The sequence below is a fragment of the Cyclopterus lumpus genome, chromosome 6 (genome assembly GCF_009769545.1).
Source record: "Cyclopterus lumpus isolate fCycLum1 chromosome 6, fCycLum1.pri, whole genome shotgun sequence".
Lineage (NCBI taxonomy): Eukaryota > Metazoa > Chordata > Actinopteri > Perciformes > Cyclopteridae > Cyclopterus > Cyclopterus lumpus.
The window spans coordinates 5,020,734-5,048,715 of record NC_046971.1 but is presented as its reverse complement, the minus strand read 5'-3'; the positions used below and the strand labels follow the sequence as shown (position 1 = coordinate 5,048,715).

The 27,982-nt window shown below is 43.7% G+C and overlaps 1 protein-coding gene across 8 annotated transcripts in view; it reads right to left on the bottom strand.

Moving 5' to 3' along the window:
• Positions 1 to 289: 289 nt before the first annotated feature.
• The window catches only part of LOC117731812 (inositol hexakisphosphate and diphosphoinositol-pentakisphosphate kinase 1-like), a 30,860-nt gene continuing 3,167 nt past the window's right edge, over positions 290 to 27,982 (bottom strand). Inside the window, exons 2-31 of one of the 8 annotated variants that reach the window (XM_034534286.1) lie at positions 25,966 to 26,220; positions 25,132 to 25,327; positions 23,654 to 23,744; positions 23,036 to 23,121; positions 22,765 to 22,919; positions 22,545 to 22,646; positions 22,284 to 22,445; positions 21,225 to 21,346; positions 20,036 to 20,137; positions 19,474 to 19,560; positions 19,278 to 19,353; positions 18,899 to 19,008; positions 17,113 to 17,198; positions 16,519 to 16,644; positions 14,059 to 14,180; positions 13,769 to 13,951; positions 13,493 to 13,634; positions 13,172 to 13,395; positions 12,538 to 12,665; positions 12,258 to 12,372; positions 11,678 to 11,785; positions 11,459 to 11,575; positions 10,805 to 10,945; positions 10,548 to 10,656; positions 8,369 to 8,518; positions 6,343 to 6,405; positions 5,246 to 5,437; positions 2,771 to 2,908; positions 1,892 to 2,005; positions 290 to 1,545 (exon numbers count right to left, since the gene is read on the bottom strand). In XM_034534286.1, the coding sequence (XP_034390177.1) occupies positions 1,454 to 1,545; positions 1,892 to 2,005; positions 2,771 to 2,908; positions 5,246 to 5,437; positions 6,343 to 6,405; positions 8,369 to 8,518; positions 10,548 to 10,656; positions 10,805 to 10,945; positions 11,459 to 11,575; positions 11,678 to 11,785; positions 12,258 to 12,372; positions 12,538 to 12,665; positions 13,172 to 13,395; positions 13,493 to 13,634; positions 13,769 to 13,951; positions 14,059 to 14,180; positions 16,519 to 16,644; positions 17,113 to 17,198; positions 18,899 to 19,008; positions 19,278 to 19,353; positions 19,474 to 19,560; positions 20,036 to 20,137; positions 21,225 to 21,346; positions 22,284 to 22,445; positions 22,545 to 22,646; positions 22,765 to 22,919; positions 23,036 to 23,121; positions 23,654 to 23,744; positions 25,132 to 25,327; positions 25,966 to 26,142 (3,816 nt within the window). In that variant the 5' untranslated portion in view covers positions 26,143 to 26,220 and the 3' untranslated portion in view covers positions 290 to 1,453. Of the gene's footprint in view, positions 1,546 to 1,891; positions 2,006 to 2,746; positions 2,909 to 2,957; positions 3,563 to 5,245; positions 5,517 to 6,342; positions 6,406 to 8,368; positions 8,519 to 10,547; positions 10,657 to 10,804; positions 10,946 to 11,458; positions 11,576 to 11,677; positions 11,792 to 12,257; positions 12,373 to 12,537; positions 12,666 to 13,171; positions 13,396 to 13,492; positions 13,635 to 13,768; positions 13,952 to 14,058; positions 14,181 to 16,518; positions 16,645 to 17,112; positions 17,199 to 18,898; positions 19,009 to 19,277; positions 19,354 to 19,473; positions 19,561 to 20,035; positions 20,138 to 21,224; positions 21,347 to 22,283; positions 22,446 to 22,544; positions 22,647 to 22,764; positions 22,920 to 23,035; positions 23,122 to 23,653; positions 23,745 to 25,131; positions 25,328 to 25,965; positions 26,221 to 27,982 lie in introns of those variants that run through there. The other 7 variants (XM_034534278.1, XM_034534280.1, XM_034534279.1 and 4 more) reach the window with 7 other exon arrangements.

The following is a 27,982-nucleotide window of genomic DNA, read 5'->3' as shown; positions in this document are numbered from 1 at the left end:
TGTCTACCTGAGGCCTCATTTAAATCCCTAGAAACATGACTCATTTTAAATACACACACACACATCATCTTCATCATCATCGTCGTCAATGATGACATCATCTGGGGACTGCAGTCAGTAGTTTATTTTGTAAAATCATTCATTTACTTAATCGAGTTTTTCTTCCCTTTAATTGTTAAATAAAACTAAATCACAGAGTTGATTTAATTCACTTTTGATTTGAAAACCCTCTAAAATTAAAACTCAATAAAAATACAGCAGGCGATCCCCCCCCCCCCCTCCCTCCCTTAACAATACTCAATCAAATATTCCTTTTAAAAGGCATGTTTACAGATTAATTGAGTTTCCATTCTAACAGCAGACGATTCTTGAAAATAATAATTGAATTTTTTGAATCCGGCTCGATTTGTACACGATTAAAAATAAGTAAACACTTGATTTGATAAGCATGAAGATACATCTGGGAGACGGTTAGCTTAGCACAACAACTGGAAACGGAGAAGGAAAGCCAGCCTGGCTCAGTCCAGTGGAAACAAACCGGCACCATGAAAGCTCGATAATTAAATACGTACGTCTGGTTTGTTTATTCCACATGAAAAACCAATATTTGAGAAGAAAACCCCAAATAAAAATCTCAAAATTGTTCTTAAAATTTCTTTTTTTGTTGTTTCATGAATTAAAAAGACAAAATAAAAACGTAATAATTAGGAGGCTCCGTTTTTTTCCTTTTCACAGGCTACATGTTTCCAGTCTTTGTGCTAAGCTAACCTTCGTGCTAAGCTAACCTACCGCTGGCGGTGACTTCATATTTAACTGACAGACATTGATTTTCTCATCGAAACTCAGCAACAAATGTTGCCAAAAGGTCCAAAAGGACTTTCAGCCGACAGTGTGCCGACATTTAAAAGTCAAATTAATGATAATAATAATACATCTAAACTTGAACAACAAAAAACAACTTGTTTAGTTTCAGCCTGGGCTGTGATTGGCTAGCAACAACACTGCAGCTCAACAGGGAAGAAAATAAAAATATTTTAATATATATATATATATATATATATATATATATATATATATATATATTAAATTGTTGTTGTATCGTAGGCCGCATCCAAATTGAACTAAAAGGCACAACTGGTCTTGAATGTCAGCTGGTTTCATGAAGGTGTCGACAAACTGAAGCGGACGATCGAGGCGATGAGACTTTAGAGCGCTGAAGGTTCCAGTTCGTCTTCACTCTCCTTCACGTGCAGCTGAAGAGTCCGTGCACGTGTCCGAGTGGCGATGCTAATACAGCAGAAGTGTTTCGTAATACAGTGTGTGTGTGTGTGTGTGTGTGTGTGTGTGTGTGTGTGAGCAGGAAGACAGAGGAAAAGGTGACACGCCGAGGACCGAGGATCTCTTCTAAAAATACCCAGAAGTCTTTGTGTTTATTCGCCTCCAGACAGACGTTCTACTCACTGAAGCTGAAGTTCAGGCCGGAGCTCTCTGTGGTCGGGGAGGAGGGACCCGCACTGGACACGGCGCTGGAGGGGATGCTGCCATCTTTAAGACAAAAGGGAATTCACTCAACTCTGTCGCTCGGAAGCACAGATTTTATTCTCATAAATCAAGTTACTTGCACGTCCACGTGGACATCAATAATCTGACTTAGAATATACTCTTATAAATGAGATTTCTGTACATTTTAAAGTTAAGTTTCAGTCTTTTTGACGGATTAAAACCCGCCTCGATGACTCAAACTGGTGTCACCAGCGTCGCGTTTGTCCTGCAGCACCTTCCACGTTCATCGGGTGATAAGTGAGATCGACAGAGCGAAAAAATGAGAAACAATTAATATCTGTAACCGCGAAGGTCGTCGCTGATGAATCGAAATAAATGAAACACTCACGCCACAGAGGCTGGCCGGGCGGCCGGAGAGACGTTTCGGAGCCGGAGGACGACAGCGGCTGCTGAGGGCTGTAGAGCGACGTCTGGCTCTGAGAGTCAAACAGGCTGGAGAGCGCTGGGGCGGAAAAAAACACACGTTACGATCGGCCTCTAGGTCAGTCGGCTTCATAGGAACCTCAGCTGCGGTGTTTTTATATTGTTTTTGCACTTAGGGATAAAACCAGTTGATTTAAAACTCAAAAAGTCATTGTATTATATCCTTTGATTGACTTTCAGTCTGTTTTTCAGTCCCAAACTCGACCCTCGAGTCCCGTCGAGTGTATTTACAAAGAACCGTCGACCAAAAACATTTGGGGGATGTGACGCCCTCAAAACACCCTTCCAGGTAAATGTCTCAAATCCAATGTGTTAAGAGTAAAGACCCAATACAAGGTGTCACTGTCCTAATAAGATATATTTAACATAGCTTTTTTTTTTTTTTTTTTTTTTTTTTAAATGGACCGGATGTGTAAATAAACAGTTTAAAAGCACGCATATCATCCTATGTTTTACACTACTTGCTCTAAATATGTAAAACTAATAGACATCTGTAAATGCCTACTATCAATAAAAATAAATAAAAAATAAAATAAAATAAAAGCACGCATATCTTGCAAAACTTATCTTTCCCCAAACACATTTTAAAATAGCATATTTTTGTCAAATACTTCAATAGAACACACATTTATTCATACATAAATTCCAGCCGCGCTGCCTTGGCATGAACCCTTTAAAATGGCATACTTCACGTTTAAAATAGTTGCTGCTGCATTGGAACAGAAACAAGCTTTAGTCTGCATTAAATTAAATCACATACATCCCATAGTCGCGGCCGGCCCACCTCTCATGGTCTTGGCGTGCGCCTCGCTGCTGCTCTCGCACACCTTGCTGAGGAACTCGTCCACCTGCTTCAGGGAGAGCGAGTTGTGCAGCGTCTCCAGCGGGTAGATAGAGGGCACCATAGAGCAGCCTTCAAACCCTGCAGCGCAGACGGGAGACACAGAAACACAGCGGGTCGTACCACTTGTCCATCCGACCGCAGGGGTGGGGGAGGAGGGGGAGGAGGAGGAGGAGGAGGAGGAGCGGTGACACTGCAGCTCTCTTGTGGAACGCTGGTTTTTAACTGCTCATTCTCTCACCGACGTTTATTGACAACAAGCAGGTATTCGGCAGCCAGTTTGTATTTGGTTAACTAGCCACACTCTTTTCAGGCGACTCGAGTTTAATGGCGTGTTACCGTCTCCGGAGTCACACACACACACACACACACAGCACAACGTTACCACGCGAAACCTAAAACAAACAAATCGGCATTATGAAAAAAGGTTAATTTCCCCCCTTTTGGTTAGTTTGACGACATTAACAAAAGCGTGATGTGTTGTGATCATTTGCGTCGTATGCTGTGTATGAGAGGCTGTGCATCAAATCCCTTTGAGTCATGTTGCGAGTTTACATCGTTTTGTGTTTTTTGGGCCTTCCGAGGTCGATGGTACCCGAAGACACCGCGTGGATGGGAGCGTGCACGTGATGGGAGCGTGCACGTGACAATCAGTCGGATGACACGTGGAGCGTCGGCATTCCCGTCGATCACAGAGGTCGTCAACGTCCAGGGCAACGCTGCGATGTTTTACTTCTTTAAAAAAAAAAGGGAAAGTTGATGATCTAAAATACGATATATCAGGAGATAAAAGGAGGCGCGTCCTTTAGTGAAGACCATAAAAGACTTTATTGATCAACTGTATTGCAATAATTTGTGGATTGACAACGCTTGTATTAAAGCAAATCCTATTATTATTATCTTAAGATTTATTCACATGTTTGTAATCAATCATGTTGCACATATTCATCTGAAGACTATTGATCTTCATCTGGCCTTTGATCTGATGGATATTGTTATTCCGGGGATGCACAACATAGATCATCTTTCACTGCATCGCAGCGTAAAGCCAATGAAGGAAATTTGGCTTCGTATTAATCCGCCGATAATTGAGCGGCTGCAATATTCAATTATCGGAAATAATAAACAACAATATTACTTTCTCGTTGCCGTGTCCGATGTGCATTGCGCTTCCCTAATTGTTTAACGACGCACTGACGCGTGTAGCAAACACACAACTTTAAAAACCACAAACACACAACTTTAAAAACCACAAACACACAACTTTAAAAACCACAAACACACAACTTTAAAAACCACAAACACACACCTGAGCCACGTCAAGCCGACTGCGACACACACAGCAAGAACAGAATGAGTGTCGCTCAGCGCAGCCCGACAGAGACCTCCACGATGAAGCGATACCATCAAACAACAACAACAACGACCACAACAACAACAACATAGGGAATGGATGGTGGTGGAAGCGGCACATCCATCCATATCCCCCAGAGAGCATGCTGGTCAGCGTTGCTTTTCTCCATTAATAATGGGATCCGTTCTACTTTCTACGCCCTAAAAACAACGTAAACATAAACACCACAAGCAGAAAATCTGCCTTTTCTGCCACGTCGCTGCTTTTTACATCATCTTGGATGATAAAAATGGGACAAAGCTCAAAAAAAAGAAAGAAAGAAAGAACTAAATTCAGCTCGAAACACGTCGTTCTTTAAAAAAGTTAAATTAAATTAAAATGAAGGGACGAGACAGGCGACCGCCCCGGTGCGAAAGGCCAAGCCGGTGGCAGCCGGAGGACTCTGGTCCTGCTGCGTGTCCGTCCATGAAGAGCAACCGGTCCTCCTATCAATATTAAAAAGTTATAACCCTTATAAATAACCGTATAATGGCCATGAACACAATATTGTATATGCAAAATAGTAGACATCCTCAGTAGACACATGGTCTGCTACACACTCCTGGATACGATGAGTCAGGTGTGTGTAGGTCTTCGATGGTAAAAACAGATTACATCCCCCCCCAAATTAAGTAGTTGAGGTCTCCTTCCGCCCTCGTTCTCCTCCAACGATGCAGGGGAGGGAGGTTTAGGTGTGTGTGTCGCCACATGTTCCCTCATTTAAAATCTCATCAAGCCGATCAAACGTTCAGTTTCACTGGGAGACACGTCCCGTTAATAAGGATTAAGGCTCCACTGGGACTTTAAAAAAGGACCGTGTGCAGACGATTATCAACTTGCTGCACCTCCGGCAAACGTGCAAAATAAAAGAAAAATGGGAACACATGAAAATGGACGAGGACGAAAGACAAAAAGGAAGAAATGCACAGAAGGAGAAAGTAAAGCACTGAGCAACAGTAGATGCAAAGCTCAACTGGCATTAACAGCGCCCCCCACTTGAGGGGGGGGGTTCTCCAGAGGCTGACCGTGGAGGGATTCTGGGAGTTCCTGACCAGACTTCAGCCAGCTCTTGAGGAGGCGCAGGTGGTAGGGGCAGTGGATGAGGTGGTGGGCTACGACGCCGTCCACGGCCAGAGGGGCAAACCCCAGCAGGGCCGGCTCGGCGGGAAGAAGCCCCGCCCCCGGCAGCCGGACTACGTGGAGCTCGTCTGAGGGCTCTAAAAGGGGAGGAGAGGCAGGAAGAGAGGAAGAGGAAGAGGAAGTACAGCTGTGGAAACGACTGAAAGAGCAGCGCGGCTTCGGGGGAGAGAGAGAGAGAGAGAGAGAGAGAGAGAGAACGTTGAATCTGGAGGGAGCCGAGAAAACTCAAAGGAGAAAGTGCATTCGATCCCCCGACCTCGTTTGACCCCCCCCCCCCCTCAGTCGCCTTGACTACGCGTCAGCGGCAACGTTGTGGCCTCAAACCACCGACAACCGGCTCAAATCCCACAGTTTCCATTTCAGAGCAAACTAACAAAATAAAAGCGGAGGTCAAATAAAAAGCAGCAGAAGTCAATAAGACCGACAGTCCAAAATCTGATTTCCGTGCGGCGCTCCACATTCACCCCCCCCCCCCCACCCCCCGAGTATCTCGACCTGCTGACCTCTGTGACCTCTCACCTGGCTGCAGTGACGTGCACGTGCACTCCGGGGTGAGTCGGTGCAACGTGACATCACTGCTGAGTGAGGCAAAACATGTCTGACTTCACCAATCAGTGATGCGGTCAGAATTAAATATATATATATATATATATATTTTTATTTTTATTTTAATTGCCCAAACTAAGAAATTAACAGAATGATTTGAAATTAACACAAAAACAAAAAGAGTGCAGGTGAGGATGTATTATGATGAGTGCACAGATTATCCGTCCGGTGAAGAGACGGCAGAATCAAAAGAAGTGCAGGCAGAGCAGAGTTAAGGAGGTGAAAAACAACAACAACAACAACAACAACACAAGGTACAACAAACACTGGAGGGTGTGAGTGTGTGAAACAGAAACGCTTTCAAATTTTAATTGATAACAGGAACAACTGGGAGGAGTGTCGAAAATAAAAAAAACTTGAATGAAAGCAGACATACCATTAGTCGGATGCCTGGCAAACGACACAGAAAATCTCTTTACTGGCGGCATAGTGAACAGCTCTGAGGAGATAAGAAAGGTAACTGGTGTTACTGGGGCTGCTGGTACCTGTGTCTGCCTGTTTGCCAGTTTTGTCTTTTCACATGAGAGAGAGAGAGGTAGAGAGAGAGAGAGAGAGAGAGAGAGAGAGAGAGAGAGAGAGAGAGAGACGGGCCGTCGATTCATCAATATCTGACTGCCGAGGGAACATGCGTGAAAATGAGAGTCGCCTCTGAATAAACAGAGAGGAAAAAAAAGGTCTTTCAGAGAAAGAGCGTGAAAGGCCGGCGAGTGGACGGTGGACATGGAGGAGTTAAAACATGCAGGAGGCGCCACGCCGGCCTTTTCCGTCTGAAGGGCACTCGACTGTGAATTCAACCTCCTTCCTCCTCCTTTCCTCCCCTAGTTTGACATCGTGAGGGAAAACACAGGCGGTCGACTTTCTAGCTGGAGAGTTTGAAAAGATTGAACTCGCTTTCAGCGTCGGTACGGTACATATGACGCTACAGACAGTTAGCTTAGCTTAGCTTAGCATAAGGACTGGACAAGTGTAACTAAATCGGCCCTAAAGATCACTTAATTAACGCCTTGTTTTTTGGCCACCTGACAAATATAATTCAAATTTTTTTCTCTTTCTTTTAGCTGCACGCTCAACCACGATGAGAGCCACGGGAGTCAACAAAAACAGTAAAACAATGAGCTGCCGGATCGTTATAACGCTGCGTAAAGTTGGCGTATTTATGTGATGCATTATTAAAATGAAAATATTGACGATAGGCCCCTTTAAAGTAATGAAAGAAATAATTTTTTTTAAATGGGAACGCAAACTTCACCGAACACGTTGGGAGAAAAGCCGACGTTTAAGCTTGAGCTCCTTCCCGGTGTTCAGGATCACTCAATGATATTAAATATATACACTTTTATATAACTAATGACATTGCGTTTTAAATCCATTTTTAAAAAAAGAACACGTTAGAAACACGATGAGGGTGTTGGACGCTCTAAAACTACTCATCGCCAACACTGGAGGTCATTTTAAAAAGTCTGAATTGAAACCAGTACACTTCCTCTCACATTTCCCCCCCATAAAAACAATAATATGCTGATTCAGCTCTCACTTCCCCTTTTAAAAAGCATCCGTTTGCTCCTGGAAGTCAGAGCGACACCTGGTGGACAAAGTGAACGGCTCAGTTTCCTGTGTTTCAAACCCGCAGTGAGAAAAGAAGAAGAAGAAGAAGAAGAAAACCCTGCCTGTTAATTTAGATCCATTTTAATGTTGCTAGTGAAGTCCTCTGCATTCGTCACAAAACGAGTGTTTGGGATAATTAAACCGGCTATAAGGGCCGTAAACACAGCCTGCTTGTACTCACCACTACCAACATGAGACTGAGGCAAAAGGGTTTTAAAAGGTGGATCATTTGGGTGCTGAAGATAACAGGCTGAGTTTCTTAACACAAGGATTACCTTAAATTGGGATTAATGAAAAAAAAAAAGAAAAGAGCCAGACTTCTGGCTCCCAGACACAAAAACTACTTTACTGTGGATTATGGAATAAAGTGCAAAACAACATGCACATGAGAGAGAGTGAGAGAGAGAGAGAGAGAGAGAGTGAACACTTTCAATACAATCAAACCCAAGCAGACAGCGGCGCGGGGGTGTGAGCGGGCATGCTGATCTGGGAGAACACCGATCAGAATCCCGCAGTCCGACGTCGGGGTTTTATTTTTTGTAATTTTTTTTGCACGCTCAGCGTTTTTCTGCACAGACGATCACTCTCGTGCCCCTCGTCGTGCACGACAGATTACAATTGGTTTGGAAAGAAAAAGATCAAAAAGCAGGGAGCTTTAATTAAAAAAAAAAATAATTAGAATACCGAATGTGCCCCCCCCCCCAAAAAAATTAAAGTATCTGAAGGAGCGGGAAGTAGAGAGTTGAAAGGACCCTCCTCGTGGGGCGAGGGGGGAGGGGAGGGGGGGGAGAACATACCAAACATGCCAATCTGGCACGGCAGACTGCCGGGGGACAGGGGCGGCTTTCGGTGGAGGTGGTGGTGCGTGCGGACGTAGTCCCGCAGGTTGGGGGCGCTACAGGACACCCCGAGGGCGGAGGCACTGAAGAGGCCAGAGCAGAGCGACCCTGTGTGAGGAGGGAGGAGCCAGGGGGGGGGGGGGGGGGGGGGGGGGGGGGGGGGGGGGGAGGGAAGGAGGGAGGGAGTGAGTTTACACACCATGCTTATTATTCACAACAAACCCGATGCTTTCAAAATCACATGCACCCGTGTGTGAAAACCCAGTAACTGCAGTTCGTCCTTTAGCTTCGTACGTGTTGTGTAATGCAGAGCGTGTGTGTTTTGTATGGAGAGAAAGAAAAGCAGTGTGTGTGTGTGTGTGTGTGTGTGTGTGTGTGTGTGTGTGTAGAGTGTGGAAATGGGATTATTTTTAGACGCCCGCTGTGCACAAAACCCGCTGAAGCTGCAGCAGCCAATCCCCATAAATATAAAATCACACTTTTTTTAAAAATGTTATTTATTTTCTATTGTTATAAAAGGTGTCTGCTCGGGGGGCCTGTGTAGTCAGTGTGTAGTCAGTGTGTAGTCAGTGTGTTGTTGGTGCAGCGCATGCCTCACATAACAATCTGCATTCAGTCGTGCGATAATAAAGCACCGAGTTAACGGGACGATCAACACATTTAGGGAGAAGCAAGACGACGCCGGCTGCACTCTGAATCACCCGCTTGATTTTTAAAATGCATTTAAAATTAAAAATTCCCCTCCACCACGTATATATATATCCATTTACTTTAATTATGTCTTTTAGGTCATGAAAAAGGAGATAAACTGCACTGCGAAAACAAAAGCAGTTTAACCCGCAGTTAAGTGCCCCCCATACAAACACACACACACACACACACACACACACAGTGAGTCCACTCCCTGTTCTCACACACACACACACACACTTCTCGATTTAGACGGCGGCCTTTAATGCTCGTGTGTGCGAGTGTCGACGCGTCGGCGGTCAGTTGCCCTTGAAATGTGTTGACACAGCAAAAACCAGAGTCATTTAAGGGCTCCGTTATTGGGGGAGACGTGAGAGGAGCTCGAGAAGACATTTTAACTTTGTATGCATCACGATCAAGAAGAAGTGTAATCTTATCTACACATTTAACTATGTGGTTAGTAGTTTGGGATCATGATTTGTTTATATATATATATAATATACAATAAGGACACAAATGACATTTTCTTGCAATTATCTGCTGGTTTAAAATGTTTGTTTTATTCCCCCCACAATTAGTTTATTTGTCTGGCAACAACAACCCTTATTATTATGATTTAAAGTTTGTTTTGGAGTGCTCTAACAATCACAACTTTAAACACTGTGTGCATGAGCCGATGATTTAAATATAACTTTAATATGTGCTTGTTTATGTTGCCTTAGGTTGTGCTGCTGTTTATATTATTGTTTGTTTGTATTTATATTTAATATTAAACCTCACAGCGGTTTCATAATGTCACACAACAAACTAAATCCAGGTTGAGTGCGTACTGTGTTTACATTAAACAAAGCTTGATTTTTTGTTGTTCAGGTACATTATTTTCCCATAATGCAACACACACACACACAAAAGGAAACAGAAGAGCTTCTGACAGCTTGAACTTTTTGTATTAAATCTATTGCTTTCACTTTGAATGAAATATAAACGGAGTCCTGATCCCACGGTGCAAAGTTTGCTCTGCGACGGCATCGACTTTATATTATTATTATTTAAAAAGGCCGAATGGCAAACGTCAAAGTGACGTAATGATTACAGTTGGTTGGTTTCCCGTTGTGACCTCAGAGAGGAGAGGTCACAACTCACATAGTTTAAGAGTCTGAGCCTGTTTGGCTGCCGCTAACAGCTAAGCTGGAAGCTATGTGACCGTCAGAGGGGAGAGAAAGGGGGAGGAAAGAAAAGAGGGAAAGAAAAACAGAGTGAAAGAAATAACAATATATATATATATATATATATATATATATATATATATATATATATATATAGATATATAGATAGGAGGGAGGGTGAGGTCACAGCCGGAGCTCGTGATGAAGAGAAGATCAGTGATGACAGCTGGAGATCAAATGACACACACACACACACACACACACACACACACGGTGCCCACCTAGGCCGCTGGCCGGTTTGATCTCGGGAGACTGGCGCGACCCCGAGGGGAAGAGTCGGTGGGTCGTGCTGGCTTTGGAGGACTGGGTGGGAGGAGTCTCAGAGAGGACCTGAGTGTGTGTGTGGGGGGGGCACAGAGACCAGAAGGGGTTAAGACCGAGACCTTCAGGGACCCGACGGCTCTCAAACAAAACCGTAACATGCAAAAGAAAAAGAAACATGAAAGAGAAGTGTGTCCAACACGACGGGGTCCGGTACCTCCATGGAGCCCGTCTTCCGGTTGCGGATCATGGGGGACCGTCGCTGGATGTTGATTGGCTCCGAGAGAGGAAGCGCCTGGTCCAGCTGGTCCTGGGAGAGGTCCTCCAGACTGCCCTGATTGGGCTTTTTGTCTTGATTCTGATCGGTCAGACGAAGAAGAGGGAAATAATAGATAATATGATTTAGTTTCTTCTTTTATCTCAACACGTCCTCACTAATATATGCAACATGTACACAGGGAGTGTGAAGTTATTGGAAAGTTGTTAATGATGCACAAACAACAACAGTATAACCCTGAATAAGACGCAAACCTGTTCACACACACACACACACACACACACACACACACACACACACACACACACACACACACACACACACACACACACACACACACACACACACACACACACACACACACACACACACACACACACACACACACACACACACACACACACACACACACACACACACACACACACACACACACACACACACACACACACACACACACACACACACACACACACACACACACACACACACACACACACACACACACACACACACACACACACACACACACACACACACACACACACACACACACACACACACACACACACACACACACACACACACACACACCTCTGAGGACGCCGGGCGGAAGCCGAAGCCGAGAGGCACGTTCTCCTCGTCTTCGCACCCTTTGACTCCCGGACTGAAGTGAAGCTCGACGTGGAAACGCTCCTCCGAGGACGGGTCCTGCTCACGACGTGGAGTTGAAAATAAATAAATAAATAAAAAAAGACGCGAGAAAAAGACTTGAGGAGACAAATGACCGAGAGAGCGTAAACCGTCTCTGACCTTGTTGTTGTCTTCGTACAGCATGATGACGATCTGCGTCATGTAGTTGAGCTCCGTCACGGCGCTCAGGTAGTCCATGGCCTGTTTCCACTGCTGGTCCTTCTCATCCTGGTACTCGGGGAAAAAACAAAAAAACACACACTCCGTAAATGCAACGTCACGAGCAGAGTCGGCCGGTATTAACCAACAATATATAATATTCATAACCTTTGTGTGCGATGAAAGATATTAAATCGTTGGAGTTTAGGTAATGTAGCTATATCAAGAGCATAGGATATATCCAATAATATGGCAAATGCGACCCATTAAATTACTTTATTATTATAAATTACTATAATTATGTTGAATCCTTGCTCATCGCTGTAAAGTAAGTTGTCTTTGAAGCAGCTCAGACGTCAATGAAGTTTTGGAAGAATATTTCCGATGTGAATCGTGTTAAACTGAAATCTATTGAGCAGACTTCTGCTTTTTGATCCCCGATACCCATCAAACTCCATCCCGTGTTGACATTCAGCTGCTCGCATCCATTTTTCTACAAAATGTCACCAAAAAAAAAAAAAACCCATAAATGCAGACGTACATCCAGCAGCCCTCCGTAGCGGAAGACGCTGAGCAGGGAGTGGACGTGGCTCTCGCTGGTGAAGTAGAGGCGCGTGCGGACGTGGCGCCCGGGAGACATCACGCCGCGAGAGTACCTGAACGTCGAGAAGAAAAAATGACACGGAACCGTCAACGCACAGCGGTGGCGGTGCACGTGACCCTCCACACACACACACACACACACACACACACACACACACACACACACACACACACGGTGTGTTGTGTGTTTGGCCGTGTATACAAGTTGCCGTTCTCACAGCGGGTGCAGCTTGTTGACGGCCTCGTCCTCGTGGGTCCTCTGCAGGTCCAGCTGGATTTTCTTCATCAGGGGAACGCAGTAAGCCTGAGCGATGTCCAGCTTCTCCGCTTTGCTGATGCCGTACTCCTGATATGGAGGATATGAAGGGGCGGGGGAGGTAATCTCCTTATTATTCACGGTCGTGAGGCGATGGACTCTTATCTCAGCAGATTTTTTTGGGGGCGGTGGAAGGCAGAAAAACACGGCGGACAGGATGAACACATAATATTTTATATTCATGCACAGGAGGCCTTAAAATGGGGTTTTATGCTACTGTGAATTATGCCGCATCACTTCCAGAAGCGATTGCTGTACTTTATGGCGTACTAAACATTTATTTCTCTGCCGAGTCACACTACCTTTTTTTTTTTTTTGGTGCAACATATTAAATCTTCCCCACGGAGATCATTAAAGTTTGATTTAATGCTCGAAAAAAGGGGAAAAATGACCACCGCTTACTGAAAATAAAATGCGTGAACTTCACCAGTGTGAACTCCTGCAGAGGATTGAACCGTCTAAGTCAATGCGTGCACAGCTGAAGGCATCAGGGAGCCTCAGATGTGCCGCAAAAACCAACGAGTGGCGTCTCGAACCTGCGGTATGACGATGTCGGCCAGCGCGCGCGACAGCCGGAACAGCTCCAGCGTGTCCTCCAAGCCCAGCGAGGCGTTGTGCTGCGAGTCGTATTTGACGCAGTCGTAGATGTCCGGGATCTTGCTGATGTCGTAGCGGCCGTTCTTCATGCGAAAGTCTCTCTCCAGCTTGGACCAGCGCTGCAGCATCAGCTCCAACGTCTCGCTGTGATACAGCTGCAGGTCTGGAGGAACAGCAAAAAAAAACACACATTGAACCAAAGAAAAGTCTGTAGAGTTAGCGGCTACGTTACATTTCAGGGTACGACTTGTTCTCGCTACCTGCAGACTTGGGGTCCTCCAGCCTCTTGCGAATCTGCGAATTGAGACTCTGGATGAGGGCGTACACCTTGTCGCAGGTTTTGACCGGATCCTGTATGACCTTCATGGAGTTCACCAGCGACGGGCTGCCGCTCGGTGCCAACTGGGACACGATGGAAACGGAAAGATAAAACATTGAATGTATATATATATGAAGTCAGGGAAGGACATTAAAACCATGAGCCAGCCCAGTGAGAGCCTTCAGCTTCTAAAAACACCACACACACACACACACACCTTCCGATAGTCCTCCTCCGTGAAGTCTTGGCACTTCTGCATGATTTCGTGCAGCCGGGCCTTCACTTTCTGCTGGCAGTCCGTCAGAGAGTCGCTGTCGCTGTCCAGCAGCCCGTTCATGTTGGCGCTCTTCACCATCTGAACCAGGATGGGAGTCAACTCCCCTTCCAGAGCCAGGAGACCCTAAAGAAGAACCCAGAGATCTCTGAGATGCGGCGCAGGAAAACATTTCCAGAAGTTCTCACCGAAGTCAGACATAAAAGTATACATGTTTAGGGGCAAGGGGGTACCTTGGCGAACGCGGCCGCGGTCATCTGCACCCGGCCTTCGTCCGAGGCGTAGATCTTCAGGTCGTGGCGGTACGTGCTGTGCAGGCGCAGGAGGCCGCAGCCTGGAAACCCGGCGTAGTCGCCTGGAGGAATGTACACAAGCAGGGTGGAGCATCGTGGGTAACTGACCTGTCGATTGTCCCCCAAAAAGCACTAAAGACCTCCATTGAAAATAGGCACACGGGCAACAACTTCACAAATTAAATGCTTTTCACTTCAAATGTGAACGTAAATGTTTTGGTTTCAAGGAACAGCTCACTCACAAAATGACCATTTCTATATTGCCCTGAACTCTTCTTCTCTCTCGACCTCCACGACAAACAAAGAATCCCAAAAATGTAGCGATTCCTTGATTAATTAAAGTAAATAAAAAGGGGCACAAACACCCACACAACTCAACTCACGCATGTGAAGGCACACTACTTACAAGACATATCTTACAAGTATTATTATTATTATTATTAAGTAAGGATTTAGCAAAACAATGCATGTGTGAGGGAAGTAATGAGCATACGACTGGATTTGTGAGAGAGAGTTAACGGATGTTTTGTTCAACGTGACGGACATTTAATTAAATTCATAAAGGATTTAGTGTTTGTTGGTTTTCTGGTCATCTTGTGGGGAAACTTTTTTCTTGAAGCTACAAATAAAATGAAGTGAAAATGGACAAAAAATGTGAGTAACCCTCCAAAAATCCTCTGGACAAGAGCTCAAATACTTTAGATTAACCTACTTGAAGAAAAGAAAATAAGGAGTAAAATACACTCGAATGAATGTAGCTGACGGAGGGAGACGCGTACTAACGAGATCAAATCACACTGATGCTTCATGCTTTTGTTCCTTAGTGTACAGACAAATCTGATGTTACACAATGGAGGCTAAACTAGGAGAAACTTTTTTTTAAAAAGCAGCCGGATTAGTGCGAGGTTTGGGAGCAGAAAGCGTGAGGAAGAGGAGCCCGAGGGGAGTCGTCTCTATACAACACGGAGGCAACGGGGTCAAGAGGGTGAAACCTGCATGCAACAGGGATATTAATGGTGCCATTAAAGAGTAAAAAGGAGTTGTAGGAAAATCTTTATTACGGCCGTCGCTTTGAATATAAATGTTGAAGCCGATGTATTTAGGTGCAGTTTCTCCACATGATTAAACCCGCCGACTGACTCGACTTGACTGTGTGCAGCTGGGGGAAAAAAAATATTATTATTATTATTATTTCTTCATAAAGCACGGTCCACGTTAACGGACTGACGTCACCTCAAGAAGTACTTTGTGTGTGTACTGCGTGTACTCTGTGTACTATGTCAATGTGTTCACCGTCTATCAAAAGGGAAGCGATAGAAGATGAGAAGATTGAAAGAAAAAAAGAAAGAGAGAGAAGGTGATGGAGACGAGAGGAAGAGACGGTGCTCCCCAGAAAAGGATTCACATCACACAGACACATAATTATAGTTTAATTAAATGGTATTATTGTTACATTGTTGTCCTGTTTGAGACGCTAATACAATTCTAAATAGAACATAATAAATACAAAAAGGGTGGATTTAATTTCAGTAAAATCATTTAAATACAGGAGGAGAGAGAGAGAGAGCGGTGTGAACTTTCTTTTCCTTAAACCTTTGAATTAAACATCGTCAACATCACTTTTCAGGTGTTTCGGGATCGTTTTAGCCTCCTGCGCGGCGTGGGGCGTCACGCTCATTGCAACGTTTAAAACCTCATTGTCACGCATTGCTGCTTGAAACGTCATTTATTATGCTGCCGCCCGCCCACGAGGTTGAAAAGCTGTTGCTATCACGCCCCATTCTGTGACCTTTCGCGTGACCTTACAGTCTTTGTGCTTCATTCTATTATTGTGTTCAAGTGAAGGAACAAAAACCAACAAACCGGGCCCTGAAAACCTGGCCGGTCGAGTCTGACACAACCTCCACCTTGGACCTCCTTTGTCGTGCGGTATGTCCGCTATGCACTGTTGACGTTGTGTCGGGTTGACGTTGTTGACATTGTGTTGTGTTGACGTTGTGTCGGGTGCTGCTGCGAGCGGCTGGAAATAGACTTTCAAGAGCGTCGGTGCACGTGGAAGGAAAGACGGGGCCGTGCGGTTATCGTCCGCCATCTTGAATGCGTTGCAGAGAAATTACCTTCGATAAGATTTTGCATTTCTGCTTAAAAGGCGCTTGTGTGTGTGTGTGTGTGTGTGTGTGTGTGTGTGTGTGTGTGTGTGTGTGTGTGTGTGTGTGTGTGTGTGTGTGTGTGTGTGTGTGTGTGTAGGGGTTACGGGCATGTGTGCATATTATACACAAAGCTCCCTCAAGTAATTCACGTCATTTGAGAGGTCAAGGCAGCTCATAGAATCCGTGTTGTTTCACGATGCATTTAGGTTCTGCACCTCCTAGCTAACGTGAGCGCGACCCCGGCGTGTACCTTGACCTCCAGGGTACATGCAGCGAAAGGCCCGGCCCAGCTCCTCGGCCTGAACCCGGCCGGCGGGCGTCAGCTCGCCGCCCCACTTCAACACCAGCAGCAGAGACGGACCGTCCTTCTTACAGTCTGAAAAAACAACAACAACAAAAACACAGCAGCAGCAGCGCGGTTCAGTTTCATATCAGTAATCAATAAACACAAATAGGTGTTTATTTCACCCGTTGTCTATTTGCGTCTGTAGATTTCTCCTAAAGTCACCAAAAGCATGAGATAGTGCATCATTTGCATCTTTAAACTTAACATAATTGTATGTATTAGTTACAATTGTTTCCCCATTCAGCTGCCGGGTCTTTTGCAATAGAAATCTTTAAAACAGCAGTTTTCTCTAAATTATTATTATTTTTTTTATAAACAAAACTTTACATTATTATTCTCATATATATTCTGAAGGTTTTTTAGAGAGGTTTGTTCATATATATGAATAAAAAAAGCCAGATTTATATTTAAAAAAAAATCTACCCCTAAAAACCATTGGAACTTCACAGGCTATTTGTACACACACACACACACACACACACACGCACACACACACACCTTCTTCTTCGCTTGAGGCTTTCGGTTGGCCGTTACGCAGGTAGGTCAGCTGGACCTTCCTGTTGATACCTGAGAAATGTCCGTACCTGGTGACACACAAGACACACACATTTTAATACGCACACACAGACATAATTTCCTAAAATCCTATTCCAAGAAAATAAAAAAACGTGTCTATTCTCTAAGATTTAAGAGGTACATTTAAAAATAATAAAATGTTCTTTTGGGGTCAAAGAAATGAACTTCCAACACACCGGAGACGCCAGCGTTTTAAACACTGCGGGAACGTGAGCAATGTTAATTATATTAGTATTTATTCATGTTCATAAAATAAAAACACGGTAAGGACGTGAACAGAAGAAAAAAAACGTGCAAGTGTGTTTTTCGGGACATTTCAGAATTTATGACTTAATCTCGGATTCCATAAATGTTCCACTTTAACCATGAAAGTTATTTCTCTCGTGATTTTACGACTGTAACTTTAATGTTTGTCATGTGACTTTTGGTCTCAGACAAGTGTTTTTTTTTTTTTTTTTTTTACAGAATCTGGTTTGTGGTAAAATTGCATCATCTGATTTTTATGAAATACCACGAAATTCAAGCTTAGATTTGTTTATTTATTATGACGAAAGCGCTCGTTGCACAAGTTATTCGGAGGAACATTAAATGGTGTAATTTTGGCTATTTCTTTATAAAGAAAATGTGACTTTCGCACAGTGTGTTGTGGGTTCGGAGGATGAAAACACATTTTAAATTAGTTCAATCACTGCTGCGGTTTAGAAGCTGTTAGTGTGGATTACTCAATTCACTGTTAATTAACAGTGGACTTGCATGTCCTTATTTTATTATTATTCCTTTGCACTTTAGAATATAAACTTGTTTTGAACCTCGCATTTCTTTTTTGGGGGGAATTTAACAATCTCAAGACTTTTTTTTTTTTTTTCAGATTATTTACGTTGTTGAACTCATTTCCAGCTAAATCACTTAAAATGAGTGTAAATGCTGACGGACACACACACACACACACACACACACACACACACACACACACACACACACACACACACACACACACAAAGAGAACCACAGTGAAATCATCAAGGACATTTGACTGTGTGTGTGTCTGGTGTTAATAGAGATGAAGGAATGGATGTTAATGGCAAAACATTAGGAATACCTTCAAAATGTTTCATTAATTTAGCTACGTCTAAACTACTATGTTTATACCCATTCATCTATAATTGTATGAGTGTGTGTGTGAGAGTGAGCAGGTATTCCTAATATTCTGTAGGCACAGTCCAAGTAGACTAAAGGGAAAGGAGGGAGGTGAGGCCTTCCTCCTTTAAAAAAAGGGAGTAAGGGGACAGGGTGCGTACTGAGCGTCATTCAAGCTGGTTTTCCTTTTGGAGAGAAAGGAGGAGTGATGGGATGGCAGGAGGTGAAGAGAGACAGAGGAGGGAAAAGAAGAGAGGAAGCAGAGAGTTAGAGACTCAAGAGGGAGGGATGAGAATCAAGGTCAAACACATGTGTGTGTGTGTGTGTGTGTGTGTGTGTGTGTGTGTGTGTGTGTGTGTGTGTGTGTGTGTGTGTGTGTGCGAGCACGACGAGAAACACAAGATGGCTGAACAACACCCCCCCCCCCCCCCCCCCACCCCACCCCCCCCGCCCCCCGAAAGATGAAGCGGATGAACGGCGGGCTGATGGGCGGCGCCCGACGTCGCCGACGCGTTTGCATGTTTTTGGGGGTTTTTTTTCCCCCGCACGTTCGATGCCAGACGTCACTCACATCTCCAGGACGGTCTTGAGTTGCTCCAGTTTAGATTTCTTCTCCTCGATCTCGCAGTCGTTGTGCTGGCCCAGCTCCGCCAGCAGCAGGCGGGCGATGTCGAGCACTTCCTGGAAACGCCGGGGGGGGGGGGGGGGGGGGGGGGGGGGGGGGGTTTTTGGTGGTAATTTGTCTCTTATCTTTTGAGACTGTGACGTGACAACAGAACAATAACAATAACACCCCGAGTCATAATTATAAAGCATGATGCATGCAAACCTTTAATTATACTTTAAAAAGGGATTCAGCCATAATCTGCCAAAATAAATACAAAAATATAAATAAACAGAGCAAAGGGACTGTGGGAAAAAAAAAAAGAAAAAAAAGAAGGTTGACTCACTTGAAGCTGTTTCGGCTTCTTCAGCTTCAGTTTCCCTGACTTGTAGCCTCCGTACTTCTCAAACAACTCAAAGAATCTGTGCAAGACAAAAAGGGAATAAATAAATAATAAAAGCAAGATTACGGAGATGCAGTCACCTGAAACCAGGGCGACATCTTTTAAGTCAAACGTATAGAGAGACTTTTATCAGACTTACAAAGGATGTCGGACCTCCATTTTCATTTTTTGCTTCGGTGTGCGATCCCCGTGGCGGATGATGGCGATGACGCAACGCAGCTCCATCCTGAATGAGGTGGAGCGAGAAGACGACATTAAAATGCACCAAGACGTCATTTCACCGCTTCCATGAGAGCTTCTCCGAGCCTGAAACACGCGGCTCGTGATGAAGAGCGTTCACATTTTTTATTTCAAAATTAAGCTCAAAATGACTTTCAAAATAATTAATTAAAATGTGTATATATATATATATATATATATATATATATATAATTATTATTAAATGTGCATATTAATATATTAATTAAATGTACATATATATGTATATATTAATGACTACTAAAAAATATGTAAATGTATATATTAATTTAATTAAATGCATATATTAATATATTAATTAAATGTATATATATATATATATTAATGAAATAACAATTTTAAAATGTATATATATATATTAATGAAATAACAATTTTAAAATTTAAATATATATATATATATATATATATATATATATATATATAATATTTTTCAGTACATACATGGTTCCTGAGGTTGTTGGGACGATGGGGATGTCCTCAGCTTCCATGGGGATAGACCAGGGGATGTGGAACTGGGGGGCTAACTCCCTCATCACCATGTTCCTGGAGAGCCAGAGGACCAAAAGTAAATCACTGACTTTAAAAAAACACATTAAAAATAAAGAGCATTGGAATCAGGTAGAAAAAAAAAACTGGTAAATATCGCAGAGGGAAAAGTAAACATGCCATTCATTCAGCTCCTCCGTGTGCCAATCAGTTTTATTTGAAAAGTAATAATCTTGAAGAATTTAAATAAAATAAATGAGTCACAGACGCTCACAGAATGATGGGGGGGGGAAAAAAGGGAAATTAACGCCCCGATTTCTTCATTAAAAAAAAAGAACCGATACAACAAAATGAACACCGGTAACTATAATATTCAAGTTCTCATTTCTCCCCGTTTTGAGGTTCATGAGGAGTTCCTGCGAGGTCTTTGAATCCCACTGCGCGCTCCCTGAGCATCACAAAGAGGAATTACATTCGTGCGAGTGTCCATTACTGGAGAGAAGCTGCATTTCTCGCGTCTTTGTGTACGTAAGCGTCTTTACTCGTAAAGTCTTCAGCCTGAAGCTGGAAGGAGAGGCTGTTAAACAGAAATAAACCAGACAACGGAGTCCTGTGGATGAATTACGACGTGACGGCTTAAAAAAGGCCATATTTAAATTATTCAAAGTGTCAGAGAGAACAAAATGAAAGAGACTTCTTCTTCACGGCACTCAAACCACGCAATCCAGAAATGAACCCGTTAGAGCGGACGCTTACATATATTGTTGTTAATTACTTTCACTACCGACGACTGCAACCGATTAAAAAAAATCAGAATTTCTATTAAATTAGTTTAAAGAACTGTATTTCTGAACAGTTGCAGATAAAGATCGGGCGACACTAATATCGCCTTCGTTTCAGACTCATTTAATCCAAATATTTTCAATGACTCTGCAGATTTATACAACCACAATAACACTTTTTTTAAATTATTATACATAAACATGGGAAAAAGGCATGAAGAAAATGTACTGAAGAAGCACAAAAGTCAACGTAAAAAGAAACACCAAAATGGGATTTTAAAACAATAAAATAGATCAAAATAAATAAATAAATAGACAACAAACAAAAACAAGATGAATAGCACAACAGATAGCAGACTCACCCCAGGACCTTGGCGCAGTCGTCGTAGTACTTCATGGAGTTTTTGACGAAGCTGAAGCCGTTGACGTCGCACACGAAGGAGTGGCCGTTGGCTCGGAGGAGATCGAACCCGCACACGGTTTGCTGGGGAAAAAAAAGAGTTCAAACACGTTGATTAGTAAACAAAGAAAACGTGATGTTTGTGTTCATGAAGCTTCTGATGCTACGAGTGGGGTTTGTATTGTTTGTTGAAAAAGGAACGTCTTCCATTCGGGCTCATACTTAAAAACAACGTGAGGAGCGAAATACAAAGAACCTATGAGTTATGGATTCTCTTTGCCTCTTGTTGTCGTTGTCTTTATGCGTTTTGTTGGTGTCAGTCGGTGCCGTGTTTGTGTTTACTGCAGGAAAGAGGCGGAGCTTCTGACCACGAATAGCTTGGGCAGCAATAACAACGACAAAAAAAGGAGGACGAGCGCATAAATAATGTAGTTCTCAAACGGAAATGCAGGTTTCCTCGATAATCTCAAAACGCTTTTCTTTGTTGTTGTTTTCCTGCACAACAGGTGTACAGAGAAATAAGTCAATAATAGATCATGCACACAACAACAACAACAACCACTTTGCGACAATGAATCCTTAATTTTCTCTCACGCAGACAGACAGACCATTAATGGGGTAAACAATGTACACAAATCTATCATACGGCAATTTATGCATGCATGATGATCAGAGTGATCTCAGCTCTACTTTGCCTCTTGCACCAGGCAGGAGTGAGAATGGGTTACTATGGCAACCTCTGAATATTTACACACACACACACACACGCGCGCACACACGCACACACACCTAGAGGTTATGTGGTGTAGAAATGCAGGACATTTGTCTCATAATTAAAATATTTTTTCTGGGGAACGACCCTCAGACCCCCCGAGACAACTATGCATCCTTTCAAGTGTGCTTTCACATTGTAAAAAAACATAACCAGGAGCATGGATCTTTATTTACCAATGCATTTATTAATAATAATAATAATAATAGTAGCTGAACAGACCTCCTCCACGTGATGACTAAAGTTTACCTTGAAGGCCAGGCAGACCTTGCGGGCCACCAGCTTCTCCATGGCGGTCAGCATGACGGGGTAACGGATCTCCTTCCCCTCGATGTCCCGCTCCACCTTCCCGTCCAGGGCGGGAGATTTACGGGCCTCCGCGTGGGCGTAGTCTGGACCCACCGTGTACACCTGACACACACACACACACACACACACACACACACACACACGTTAACATTGCAGCACGAGTTAGGAGTGAATTTAAATGAAGCAACACCGACGGAGTACCTTCACGTCGGTCCCATCCGTGGGCATAAACTCCTCGTAGATGTAGGAGCCAGTTTTACGTACGTTGCTTTCCGGGGAGTACACACTGCTACGACTCCCTATCTACAGCAACGAGAGAGAGAGAGAGAGAGAGAGAGAGAGAAACCTGGAAATAAAAATCTACACAACTTTTTTTTTTTTTCATTTTAAGTGAGAACCATCACGTGGGTGACCTCTCTACCTTTCGGAAGAGCCTCTGGCTGCCGCCCCCGGCAGACGTCGGGTAGTAGATGTAGACGTTGTGGTCCTCCGCGCACACGGGTTTCTCCACGAAGGGTTTGGGGAACACCTCCCCGTTCACCTCGACGTGGTCCTCCGCCTCCACCAGGTTACACTCTGCACACGGGTGAGACTTTGGTTTTAAAAAAAACAACAAAAAAACACACGCTTGAAAACAGGGAAAGGCAAAAAAAGCGATGCTACAAAACGAGGGAAATGCACAAAGAAATGACCTTCAGGATTGTCGGGGTCTCGGTTTAACACGGCATAACGAGGCAGTTCGATGCCCTCCTCCTGGAGGATCCGGTACACCTCCCTCCTGGACAGGGAGTCAAATACCATTTAGAGGTAGCACCCGAAAGAAAAGGATGCCCACAGTGAGGTTGTGTGTGTGTGTGTGTGTGGTTTTGATGCGTTTGTATGTTTCTGGGGTTTGGGCAGCAAAACAGGAATAAGGCATTTCAAAAATAGCAGCCATGTCGTCATTTCCATGACGATCATCGGATCGTTCCTCCGATTAGAAAAGAGGAAGAAAAATGCAAGTCGGTTGCATAAAAGAATGCGGAGAGAGAGAGAGAGAGAGAGAGAGAGAGAGAGAGAGAGAGAGAGAGAGAGAGAGAGAGAGAGAGAGAGAGAGAGAGAGAGAGATAAAGTTGTACGATTTCAGTCAGAATTATTTCCATCTCGTCCGCTAACTAGCTCATTTAACTGTAACTGGCATTAACAGTGACAACAAGAGAATGAGGAAAAAGGGAGCAGCAGGAGGAGGAGCAGTTTGTTGTGTGTAGTTCAAACATGTTCCTGGTGTTAACGGTAAACACTGTGTGTGTGTGTGTGTGTGTGTGTGTTACCTGTCCTGTATGAAATACTGCATGTTGAGGTCGTTGAGGAGCAGTGGATTCCTGAGCTTGGCGTACTCCACAGCTTTGTCCAGAGGGAAACCTGAAAAAATAAATCAAACCCATGAAGCGTCTTCATCATTTCAATCAACTGAAGTAATTAACTTAGTTTGAAACATTATGGAGGAAGAAAAGATGAGTTATGAAACAAACAAAAATATAAAAGTCGCACCTATGCGACAATAGGAAAACACACAATTTGCTCATTTAAAAACACTTATTGGACTTTCAGATATTATAATAATAATATATCTATATATAGATATAGATATATCTCATTAGATTTTACAACATACTTTACATGTATTTAAAACTTTAAAGTTATACATGTAAAGTAAGAGACTCAACGTTACTTTTATGCATTAAGCAAATTACTGACAGACGTACCGAGCAGATAAAAACACACATGTGTGTGTCTGCAGGAAATATTAGTGTTCCTACTTTCTAATAATAACAACAAGTCACACCGTGTTCCCTTGGACCGAGAAAACTATCCCAAAATACTAATTCTTTAAAAAGAAAAAATGAAGAAATTTAATGGAGAAACAGTCTCATGTGATAAACTCAAACTGTGTGTGTGTGTGTGTGTGTGTGTGTGTGGTAATGTGAGCTTCTCTGTACTTTAACACAGCAGTCGGCCACGTGTGCCTTCTTATAGGATGATAAAGCCCCCCTCAGGTAATAATAATAATAATGCATTGAATTTATATAGCGCTTTTCATGATACTCAAAAGACACTTAAGGGGTCTTTGAGGTAAACACTGTTTAATCCGTCAGCAGCACTGTTGCCATTCTTTGCGAGCCACCGGCTCAGCTGTCGCCATGTTGAGAGCCGCGTGGAGTCAATGAATCTGCACGACTGTCGGTTTCCTCTTTCATCCGTTTTATATTTGTCCGCTTTACGAACGGAACATTAAAAACCAGACCGATCTCGATGCGCGCACGCACACACACACACACACACACACACACACACACACACACACACACACACACACACACACACACACACACACACACACACACACACACACACACACACACACACACACACACACACACACACACACACACACACACACACACACACACACACACACACACACACACACACACACACACACACACACACGCGCACGCGCACACACGCTCCTTCGTCGAAGTCATAAAATGAATAACAAGCCATGAATAGACATCTCAGATTCCCCCCCCCCCATTGAGACATTCCCATGAACAGCTCGACACAAACCTGGCGAGCTCTCTAAAAAGAAGGCGGGGCTTGTTCGGTATGCACATGCAGAACGAAATGCTCTAAAAACTAGAAGCCCACCTTTGTTACTGGGAACTCATTCACCTTTTCTTTCTTTTTTTTAAAATCTCATTACCAAACACAAACAAGAACGTGATTTTATTTGCTTATCGTTTTGTACCTTTGGAGTGGAAGGAGATGAGGCAGTCGCAGAGCGGCCATTTCTCCACGGGCTCCTCCAGGATCACCTCCTCGGGGAAGATCACCACGTTGATGTAGTCGAACTTGCAGAGTCGCTCCAGGATCTCGGTCATGGGTTTGGAGTTGGACTTCTTCATCATGGCGCATATGCCGACCACGATCTGTCGGTCCGGTGGCTGGCGGACGGGGAAAAGTGAATGTCACGGAGCGGCCGTTAATATTTTGTAAAAAAAAAAAATCCCTCTAGTTCGTACTTAAAATTATTTGCTACTGCAATTAAGAACATTATTTTTCCATGACTTTAAACCAAATTGGCCAAAACATTTTGTATACATGACTATACCTTAAATGACAATAGTTTGATTAAAAGAATAAACATTTATATCAATTTGTATTCTTTTAATCAAACTGCGTAAATGAACATATGAATATAAAAAAATGTCCATGACTTTTCCAAAACTTTTGGGATTTAATCTTTTTTTCCCCAAGGACTTTTCCAGGCCTGGAAATAACCATTATAAAATTCCAATGACTTTTCCAGGTTTTCCATGACCGTTACGAACCCTGGACAATCACAGTTAGATAATTGTGATAACGATGACAGCTGCGTTTAAAAAAAGAAAAAAAAATGTATTTGATTCTTGAGATCACGTGACACGAAACGTTAAGATTCTCACAAGATAATAAGTAAGAAAGTCTAAATTAGTTATGATATGTTATATGTGCAGCTTAAACAGCAATATTTTCACTTTGATGTAACGTGTCACATCTTGAACACCAGCTGTGTGTGTGTGTGTGTGTGTGTGTCGCCTACCGACTCATCTTCGTAGTCCTCCATGTCCTCTTCTCGAAACTTCTCGTTCTTCATGCCTGCCTCCATTTGACCCATGTCCTGCTCGTCATCCCCACAGCCAACCACGAACCAAGGAACGTCTCTGTCGTCCCGCCCCTCTTCGTAACCTTCTCCTGGTCCGTCGCAGGGCTCGGACATCACAGACCCCCGTGAAACATGGCTGCTTTCGGGGCGCTTCTTCACGCGGGAATTTCCAGGGTCGACATTTTTCTTGCCCTAGGAAAATGACAAAAGAAAAATGTCACTTAAGAAACGAATAGAGAAGTTGACTGTTGTAATATGATGATGACACTACGCTCATTCATTAAACCGTAGTGAAAAGGGCTTTTACAGACATGCCAAGTATTTGCATTGATGGATAAATCTCAAAAGATATAATAAAATAAATGCATTAGCACCTGTTTCAAAGTGTCTCTGAAGAGCCATGTGACATCTAAACTAACAGGGAAGGAGTGCACGAGTAACCTTGAAGAGCAACTCTCACCTGACTGATCACGTGCGCGCTCCCTGAGCAGGAATAACACCCGACCAAAAGATTTACCGCCCGACGCCAAATTTAGATTTCAATAACAGAATATCGGCTGTTTTGGTCGCACCAACACGCTTAAATCTTTACAGCAGCATCATCTACTGCCCCCAGTGGGTCCCGGCTGTCGTTTGTTGTTGCCGTGGCGACAGAGAGCCAGATGTGCGTCCCTGCATAACGTGTGCATCGAGGTGGATCGCATTACTCTCTCGTGTCCCCTCTGCAGATGAAATAACCCCCCGATGGACCCCCCCCCCCCCCCCGTTAATGCATTTTATGTCAAATATATTAAAATCCAAATCGAGAGCTGCTCATTCGCTCATGAAACTTTCTCTGCCCAGTTTCTCTTCCCAGAATAGTTTCAAGGACTTAAAGTCATGAAGCCCACGCTGCAACCAACAGATGACACGACCACACACACACACACACACATACATATTTTAGTTTTTGATGCCGATTGCGATGGAAAAGACAGATTTTTTTTATATTTTGATTTCCTTCTTTTGAGAGACGCCGTATTGTTGACAGTCTGATCATAACAATGGAGCTTGTAGAGCGTTCCAGCTGCCGCTTGAGATGCTTCTGCTGATATGACCGTGTGTGTGAACACTATTCGGCCTTTAATTGCTGGGTTTTTTAAAATCACTATTCTACCTATAAAATATTCACAATGCACTTTATACATAAACTCAAGCTCCAGAAACATAATGAAACCAATGTACACTTAAATATAATTGGGTCGGGGAAAACAAACAAACAATAGGAACACTTTTCAGATACAAACTGACCATTAAGACCTTCGTGAAAGCAGGATTCAATAGCAGGAGCTAAAAGTGCTTTATTAACTGCCAACGGAGTCATTTCCTCAAATTATGCTATAAAACTTGACTCCCACCGTTTTCACAGTAATTGTCCCGCAAGGAAAACACTCAAGAGTTCAGGGAAAGAGAGAACATGTGTGTACGAGCGGATGAGGACACACACACACACTCACCAGAAACAATAGAAGCGTACGTGTTTGTTTGTTTGTTTGTTTTAAATCGTCTCTTTGGCCTAAATATCCGACAGTCACCGGCTGCCAAATATCCTCAAACATTTGCTCACGCTGGTGCTTCAAGATGAAAAGGTGCGTGCGCGGTCACCGCTAATCTGATCAGATACCGCGCAATAAAAAAAAAAGAAAGAAAGAGAGCCGTTGTGTGTCACCGGGCTTCACGGCCGAGGTGGGACGCCACGTGGCTCGAGCCACAAATAGGAGACGCAGTCAATGCTGGTTCACATGTCTCTCGTCGGTATGGTCTAACACCACCCGCCCCCCCCCCTTAAAACACCACCACCATCACACTGCCCCCGCCACCCACAACAGACAGCTGACTCGAGAGGAAAGGCCTCCGGGGACAGATTGGTGGATCATATCACCGCCCGGCGAACGCCGCGAGGTCCTCGAATGCC